We start from the raw sequence: 9174 nt of genomic DNA, 5'->3' as shown, positions 1-9174 counted from the left end.
AGCCGACCGCATCGGGATTGAGTTACGAATCTTTGTGTTTTTTAAAAGAGAAGGAACCGCTTTAAACATGTCCCGTTTTTATGAAACAGCCAAACACACCTTAAGAGTTGAAGACATAAATTATAATTTAAATTTATTTATACAAAAGAATCAAAATTTTAAAGAAAATTTTCACAAACAAAATATAAAAAAAATTAAGAACCCTAATTACCATACTATTCAATATATATAGATTTAAATTTTGAAACTATTTTTTTAAAAATTAATTTTTGACAAATTTATTACCCGAAAAGTTATTTTTTTTTCAAAATATATAAATAGCATTTTTTTTTGAAAAATAGAATACTATAATTTTTTTTTTAACTAGGTGTCCAAGTTAGTTAATTCTCGGGATCCATTGAATACTTTGGTAAGATAAATTACAATATAATAGATGATTACTTTGTGGGACTTTGAACAGAACATAAGACCTCAGTCTAAACCATCCAGATAACTAAAGTTTTACCAGCGACCAAAATGCTAATGGTTAAAAATAAATTTTTCTCAAATGGGCTTTTTTGAAAACCATTATAAAAACCATTATTTTTTATTCTTCTTAATCAAAATACAATTTTTGGATATAGATCATATATTTTTGGATAAATCAAAGGTTTTTTTTTAAATGGAAAATTGCATTATCTTAATGATAATTTCCAAATTGGTGAGTTTAAAATATTAAAATATTTTTTAATTTTTTGATAATGTTTTTCAAAAATAATAAATTTTACTGACAAATAATTCTATAAATTTATTACTATATCTAACATATGTATAATAATTTTTTTTTTACTATATATGTAATGAATGAAAATCCACGTAAGCCCAATCCAAGAAAATGGGTCCCAAAATTTTGCTAAACGGGACCTACAATCAATCTCAAAACCTCCATTTTTTTATGTATAAAAGCAGCTACAAAGCACTTGGTTTTTGGCAGAAAAAAAAACACTGGCAACACTTTGAACCGTCCACCAGTATAATTAGTAGGAGTGAGTAAAAACCAAAAGAAGAGAGTAAAAGAAAACAGCTAGCTGGTTGCCTCTGCTTTGTGTTTCTTTTCACATAAACAAGCAGAGAATAAAGTGTGTAAAAGAGAGAAGGAATAACAAACAAAAAGGTTATTGCTTTGTTGCGGGCTACCCAGAAAGACGGCTCATTTATTTCATTTTCATTAAAAATCAATGGTGGTGATGAAGGGGTTCTTGAAGAAGAAGGAGAGCCCTGCAATGTGTAATGCATTTGTGTTTCTTCTTTTGTTGGGTTGTTCTAGCCTTCTTTTTAGTGCTATTGAAGCCTCTGTGTCTTATGACTCTAAGGCTATCACCATTAATGGCAAGAGGAGAATCCTCATTTCTGGATCCATTCACTACCCCAGAAGTTCTCCTGAGGTAAATGTGCTTGAGGGTGTTTCATGTTTGCATAAAGTTTTCAGCTTGAGTTTTTTCTTTCAAGTCCCTTTCAGGATTTTTTTTACCATCTGGGTTGTTGGTGTAATTTTTTCTTTCTTTGTGTGTTTGTGTTGTTGCAGATGTGGCCAGATCTTATACAGAAAGCGAAAGATGGAGGCTTGGATGTGATTCAGACTTATGTTTTTTGGAATGGTCATGAGCCTTCACCTGGCAAAGTAATGACAGTAGTTTCACTTTCACTTTTGGAAAGGATTTTTATCAGTTTTTTTAATGGTTCTTGACTTCTTTTCTTTTTGGCTGCAGTATTATTTTGGCGGAAATTATGATCTGGTGAAGTTCATTAAGCTGGTGAAGCAAGCAGGCCTTCATGTTCATCTCAGAATTGGTCCTTATGTTTGTGCAGAGTGGAACTTTGGGTAAATACTTACATTAATGCAATTTTAAAAGGAGATAAAATAAAGGAACGCAATTTTTGAACTTTTGGGAATTTAAAACAAAACTTTCCTTTTTGTTTTCAGGGGTTTTCCTGTTTGGCTTAAATACATTCCAGGAATTGATTTCAGAACAGATAATGGACCTTTTAAGGTTAGGCTCTGGTCATCCTTACACCTGCAGTTCCTCTATGTCTCATTTCATAATTTGGTGCATAATTTGGTCTCTGAATTGCTGTAATGAAGGCACAAATGCAAAGATTTACAACCAAGATTGTCAATATGATGAAAGCTGAGAGGCTGTTTGAGACTCAGGGGGGTCCGATAATCCTATCCCAGGTAGTTAAATAACGATGTTTAAGTGTTTCCTAATCTTGAAGCTTTCTTATTGTTTATAAATTATGGATGTTTTCTTATTCTTGTTCTTTATTTGATGGCATAAGTTGTGTACTAAGCAAAGTATCTTTCTCTATCATTTTTTTTTTTTTGACAGATAGAAAATGAATATGGACCCATGGAGTACGAAATCGGTGCCCCTGGTCGTGCTTACACCCAATGGGCAGCTAAGATGGCTGTGGGTCTTGGCACCGGTGTCCCATGGATTATGTGCAAGCAAGATGATGCACCTGATCCTGTGGTAAGTATCGCTGTACTCTTTCTTCTTTTATTTAATTCTTTTACTTTTCTCTTCGTATGTTACGTATACAGTGTTGATATTTCTCATGCTATGTTTTCTCATCCTTAGTGGGGTTGCTAGTTTATAGTTTGTTGTCTCTTTGCTGGTCACGGATGAAGTGAATTATTATTATTCATTGCACATGGATCGGCTTTGCTCTTTCTCACTCATATCTGTTACACTTTGTCTTTATTTTATTTCCTTTAGCCAATGAAGATTTGTATTGATAGATACATCACCTCGTCTCCTCCCTATTAATTAAGTCATACTGGTCTCAACTTCCATCAACACTGGTGGATGTTAATCCTAATAATAATACTTTTTCTTTCTTGCTTTTGGGATGCTAGAGAAGTAAAGTATGTTTAACCTGGTTATTCAAAATCATATTGGTTAAGCTTTTTGGCTATTGGAACGATGACGTTTTAAGTCTTCTCTTGTTATTATTGTTCCCTGTGGCTTATGCTTTGAGTTATGTGTTTGAGTTTGTACTTAGCTTTATATTTTATTTCAACAGATTAACGCCTGCAATGGTTTCTACTGTGACTACTTCTCTCCGAACAAGGCTTATAAACCCAAGATATGGACTGAAGCCTGGACTGGCTGGTAAATTACATGCCTGTTATCTTTACTTGATATACAGGTTATTTTTGGGTTAATAATCCAGCTAAATTTTTAATCCCCCTGAAGGTATACTGAATTTGGAGGAGCAGTTCCTCACCGGCCAGTTGAGGACTTGGCTTTTTCAGTTGCAAGGTTTATACAAAAGGGGGGAGCTTTTATTAACTATTACATGGTAATTCAATTGATTGCTGAATTTTACCAAGTAGTTAAATCCCTGGACTAGTCAACTGAATTTAGTACTACTGCTATTGAAATTTCAGTATCATGGGGGAACAAATTTCGGCCGGACTGCTGGTGGTCCTTTCATTGCTACTAGCTATGACTACGATGCTCCTCTTGATGAATATGGTATGCAAGGAAGATTGATATATTGTTTCCTGAAATTGTCCACTTCAGCAGTCTAAAATCATAAATACATGTTATGCATCTTTTAGCTTCCTAAGATAGGATTTTATGATTCAAGTCCAGCTTCTCTGGATTGATGTATGGCCAGATTGTCATAAGGTCACTTTTTCTTTTCCTTTGTTTCTTTTTTGTTATCATTTTGTTAAGAATTTTACAAGTCAAAATGGTTACAATATCCTAACCGAAAAACGGTCTCCTGTTATGTGGTGGGTCCTTCCGTCATCATACTAGAAATCTGCTGTTATCATAACAAAAATAAATGACGTCTTATTAATGAGGCTTTTAAACTATTATACTATTAACTGTTTTCCCGCATTAATGTGTGTCTAGGATTGTCTTTTTCCTTCCAGAATATGTTTTTGAACCATACTTGAATTGTCTCATTTGCATGTGTAAATAATCACTATATTTTTATCCTCAATGCAGGACTATTGAGGCAACCCAAATGGGGCCATTTGAAAGATTTGCATAGAGCAATAAAGCTGTGTGAACCAGCTCTAGTATCTGCAAATCCATCTGTGATGCCGCTTGGAAACTATCAAGAGGTCAAACTTCTCTTTTCCAAATTGTAATATTTATCCTCTTTCTAATGGTAATATGGTTTTGGAAATTAACCTTACTCCTGAATACAGGCTCATGTATTCAAATCGAAGTCTGGTGCTTGTGCTGCATTCCTTGCTAACTACCATCAGAAGTCTGTTGCAAAAGTATCTTTTGGAAATCAGCATTACAATTTGCCTCCCTGGTCTATTAGCATTCTGCCTGATTGCAAGAACACTGTGTATAATACTGCAAGGGTGAGGAAAAACTTTTGATAAATTGGGTTTCTATATTATAGTTAGCAAAGCTTGCATGCTTGGATTGATACTTTTCACAATAAACGAGATGTTGACATTTGCAACAAATCTCTGTCTAGGTTGGTGCCCAGAGTTCACAGATGAAGATGACTCCTGTTCCTATGCGTGGAGGATTCTCTTGGCAAGCATTTAATGAAGAGCCAGCCTCATATGGTGACAGTTCATTCACAGTGACTGGGTTGTTAGAGCAGATTAATGCAACTAGAGATCTCTCTGACTATTTGTGGTACACGACGGAGTAAGTGACCATAAACGAGTACCTCTTTCTATTATTTTCCTATTTCTTGCATTTATAACTAAATATGTTTGTGTTTAAAGTTCTTATTTTATAATTGGTTTTCTCATCTTTTATATATTTTATCATTCATCCACAGCGTTAAGATTGATGCGAATGAGGGATTCTTGAGGGGAGGAAATTATCCTGTTCTTACTGTCTTATCAGCTGGCCATGCGTTGCATGTTTTTGTCAATGGTCAACTATCAGGTGGGTGCATATTTTGGTTTGATGGGGTTCTTGGCCCCACAATTTCTTGATACGCCATCTTTTAAAGGATTTGTCCTGGGACCGTGTCAATTCTTCTTTCAGGATTCAGTAAAATTCTATGAGTCTGAATTGGAACATGACTGAATTTATGATACACTAGTAAAGCATACTATAGAAGTTTAAATGTCATTTTTCTGGTGATCATGTGTCTTATGGCATGTTCTGCTTGTTACTAGCTCAATTACCCTTTATTCCTCATTTCCTCGTCTTAAAATGTTCTTTCTTTTGGCAGGAACCGCCTATGGGAGTCTAGAATTCCCAAAACTAACATATAGTAAAGGTGTGAAACTGACACCTGGAATCAACAAAATTGCACTTCTAAGCATTGCTGTTGGTCTCCCGGTATGTCTCTTTCTTGTCACGCAGTCTTATTTCTGTTAGCAACATGCACGACAGTTTGGATTTGACTATACTATTCTTGCTGCTGCTTGTGCCTTGAGTTCAGAATGTTGGTCCACATTTTGAAAGATGGAATGCTGGCATTCTTGGTCCTGTTACACTGAACGGTCTCAACGAGGGAAGGAGAGATTTGTCATGGCAGAAATGGTCCTACAAGGTTTGTCTTCAACACTGAACTGTGTCTTCTCTCATTGCTCTGACATTCCAGATATTTCATAAAATTGCATGTTCTGGATCAGGTTGGCCTTGAAGGAGAAAAGCTGAGTCTTCACTCTCTCAGCGGTAGTTCCTCTGTTGAGTGGGCACAGGGATCATTTGTGACCCGAAAGCAACCACTGACTTGGTACAAAGTGAGTATCTTACATCTCACCCAAAGCGAAATTTGTAATTCTACAAGGTCAAATGTAGTTTTATACAAGGTAAATCACTAAAGATTTTCAAGTTTCTAATTGACATCCTTATGCCCTTTTTCCAGACTACCTTCAATGCTCCTGCCGGAAATTCTCCACTAGCTTTAGATATGGGTAGTATGAGTAAAGGTCAGGTGTGGATAAATGGACAGGGTGTTGGACGTTACTGGCCTGCATATAAGGCATCTGGTAATTGTGGTTATTGTAGTTATACTGGAACATATAGTGAGAAGAAATGCGCAAGCAATTGTGGAGATGCCTCTCAAAGATGGTAAGGAAAAACTACTTTGCATTAGAGCTTTGTTCATAGAAAAGTTGATTTTGTCTTGTTTGTTCATAAATTGTTGATTTCTTCTTTACTGACTGGGCAATAATTTCAGGTATCATGTCCCTCGGTCATGGCTAAACCCAACAGGGAACTTGTTGGTTGTGTTTGAAGAATGGGGAGGAGATCCGAATGGAATTTCTTTGGTTAGAAGAGAAATAGACAGCGTATGTGCTTATATGTATGAGTGGCAGCCAACCCTTGTTAACTATCAGATGAAAGCCTCTGGTAAAGTCAGCAAACCCCTGAGGCCTAAAGCTCACTTAATGTGTGGCCCTGGGCAGAAAATCTCATCAATAAAGTTTGCAAGCTTCGGAACACCGGAAGGGGTTTGTGGAAGCTACCGTCAAGGAAGCTGTCATGCTTTCCACTCTTATGATGCTTTCCAAAGGGTATGCCTTTATATTTCTTACCTTATGCTTGCATTTATTTTTATAATCGGATAACTTATCCATTCCAATAACTCAGCTTTGAATAAAGTCCTCTTGTTTTATGAGTCTGAGATACAGGTTTCTTAAGTTCCTTTTTTTTCCTTTCGGCATAAATTGTTGTCTACCTTGCTAGACAAATCCTACTGCTTAATTTCTCATTGCCAATCTGTGCCAGGCATGAGTTTCAATACTCAATAGTCTACAGAGTTGTATCTGCAGGCCTACCTGATCTTTTCTGCCTCATGTTCACCGTTTGTGTATTTTTCTCCAAAGATTCTAACTTAATGACTTTGACTTTATTGTCGCAGCTTTGCATTGGACAAAACATGTGCACAGTAACCGTAGCTCCTGAAATGTTTGGTGGAGATCCATGCCCCAATGTCATGAAGCAACTCGCAGTAGAAGCTGTTTGCAGCTGATTACCTGCTGCATCTTGAACTCAATGAAATGGACTAAAGAAGGTTCCATTTCTTACCCTACAATATAGCATTTTTCGGCGTAGTATTCTTTGGTAAACTAAGTTTACACATCCAAGATCACTCCAACCATTTGATTCAGCTTCTTCCAGGGTGAAGTTGTACAAATATATACAACACACCACATGGTTGAAAGCCCTTATAGATTGTGAAAATGATTGAGGATAAGCTTTATGTATATAAATTGGCTTGTTCATTGCTGCCCTGCATATGTTATACCAAAAGTGGAAAGAGATGGAAGGGGATTTGTCGAAGCACATTGAGACGATCCAACCGAGTCCATGTGCCAATCTTTAGATTTAGAATATGGGAAGCCTCTGGCTTCCTAAAATTATACTATATTTCATGTTCCCTGTAATGTTGTTGGAAGCAATTTTTCAATTGTTATGTTCTTGTAAGAAAATGTACCTAGGAGATGGCAATAATGTATCAAATTCTCTCTGGTTTTCTTTCATTTCCTCCACTCTGTCGTTCGATGCAGTTACTTGCATTTTTTTATAATACACAGATATTGTCAGCTTTGAGCACTTTCATTAACGAAGTAAGATTTGTGTATCTTGCACTCTCCTAGTTCTTACATGATCCTCTTCATGTTCTTTTAAGAATATAGTATGTCACATTTCACTCACATGGCACATGGTGAGAGTCAAAGGCATATAAATATATCTGCACTGCATGTTCTAAGGATTTAGAATAACCAGTGGGAAATAAAATACCATTATTGGCATGGAGGTGAGCATGTGCAGCAACACTCCTAATTTCTTTCATGGTACTTGGATAGATTCCTTTGTACTTGAAAAATGATCCCCCCATACCTTCTTGTGTTGTGATGTTTGATTGAGTGATGATATATTTATGCATAATGCTGTGAAGGACAAGCTTATAATATGAAAATTCATAATTCATAAATGAGCCATAGTAGGATAATGTTTGGATGATTTTGATTTAATGTATTATATGTTGATGTAGTGAAACTATCCAATTCCGCCTTCATTTTGATCATGGTTATTGCGACCGGTAATGTTACACTTACAACTCAATCTCACAAATTCTCTCTCACAATCGTTAGGTAGTAGTTTTCAGTTTTTTGCTCTGTTTTAAAAATCGGATCGACCAAGACCTGACAGCTTCTTCGGTCCGGTTCAAGTCTTAGGGGGTTTTTGTAATATTTCAAAATTATAAGGGTTAATTGTAATTTTATAGGGGTGTTTTGGAGATGTGTCAAAAGTTTAGGGATTAATTAGTCATTTTCTTGGGGCATTTTTGAAATAAATAAAAATTTTAGGGACTAATAAACTTTTGAGGGAAATTTTTGTAATATATTAAAATTAAAGGGATTAATATGTAATTTTAAAAAAATAAATTTGTCATTGATGTCATCGATCTAACCGGTTGGACCGGTTAACCCGTGACCCGGGCAGTAAAACGGGTTACCCTTCGGTCCAGATTTTAAAACAATAGTTTTTTGATGATGAATTTTTTAAAATTCGAAATTCATCAGCAAAAAATTAGGAGCTGTTACGTAGGGGTTGTGAGAAAGAGTTTGTAAAATTGGATTATGAGTCAATCTTTATTGTATTGCAATAGTCATTGGATAATTGTTTGACATAAACATCTAACATGCATATATCGACATACTGGTATAGTGAAACTACGCCGTTGCATATTCACTTTAGATGTTTAAATAAGATCAGTTAAACCATATGTTTCATATGTGTTGTCATGCATATAGTATCCAAAAATATGTATTGATTTAGACTATACAATAACATCATCACATCCATATCCTAACTTTCTTTATTTATAATGAGATAAATGACATGGTACAACGTTATGTTTACAAGTCAATATGACCCATTTTGGATTCCAATTGAAAAGAATACAACAATACAAGTGACAAAATAGACCATACCCTAAAAAGTAATGGGAATCTTGCTAAAAGCATCCGACTTACTCGACAACATTGTCAATTGTCACTTCATTTACCTCTCTCTCCTCGTGGCCGGAGGGCAAGCTCTTTAACTATTGGGATTAGTTATACCTAGGAGTTTTGTGTTCGAGTTGCGAGAGAGATAATTATTGGGTTTACCTATAAGAAAAAAAAAATGTCACTTCATTTTAGTACCACCAATCAAAATTCAAACAAAAACTATA

The 9174-nt window shown here is 35.5% G+C and overlaps 1 protein-coding gene across 1 annotated transcript; it reads left to right on the top strand.

Moving 5' to 3' along the window:
- Positions 1 to 981: 981 nt before the first annotated feature.
- On the top strand, positions 982 to 7575 carry LOC116144935 (beta-galactosidase 1-like). The gene is made up of 19 exons (XM_031430364.1): positions 982 to 1424; positions 1565 to 1660; positions 1749 to 1861; positions 1964 to 2030; positions 2123 to 2215; positions 2370 to 2513; positions 3067 to 3155; positions 3240 to 3345; positions 3434 to 3521; positions 4005 to 4123; positions 4211 to 4375; positions 4495 to 4673; positions 4810 to 4919; positions 5212 to 5321; positions 5425 to 5535; positions 5618 to 5728; positions 5854 to 6059; positions 6169 to 6505; positions 6853 to 7575. The coding sequence occupies exons 1-19, from the start codon at positions 1218 to 1220 to the stop codon at positions 6961 to 6963; spliced, it is 2562 nt and encodes an 853-aa protein (XP_031286224.1). The 5' UTR covers positions 982 to 1217; the 3' UTR covers positions 6964 to 7575.
- Positions 7576 to 9174: the final 1599 nt, after the last annotated feature.

The sequence above is a fragment of the Pistacia vera genome, unplaced genomic scaffold (assembly GCF_008641045.1).
Source record: "Pistacia vera cultivar Batoury unplaced genomic scaffold, PisVer_v2 Contig46, whole genome shotgun sequence".
Lineage (NCBI taxonomy): Eukaryota > Viridiplantae > Streptophyta > Magnoliopsida > Sapindales > Anacardiaceae > Pistacia > Pistacia vera.
This window is presented reverse-complemented; position numbering and strand designations above follow the sequence as displayed.

Excerpts from the sequence above, each read along its gene's own strand:
- LOC116144935 (XM_031430364.1), top strand. The coding sequence starts at position 1,218 with ATGGTGGTGATGAAGGGGTTCTTGAAGAAGAAGGAGAGCCCTGCAATG. Across the intron at positions 3,156-3,239 it reads ACTGAAGCCTGGACTGGCTG|GTATACTGAATTTGGAGGAG; the intron begins GTAAATTACATG and ends ATCCCCCTGAAG. Across the intron at positions 5,322-5,424 it reads GCATTGCTGTTGGTCTCCCG|AATGTTGGTCCACATTTTGA; the intron begins GTATGTCTCTTT and ends CCTTGAGTTCAG.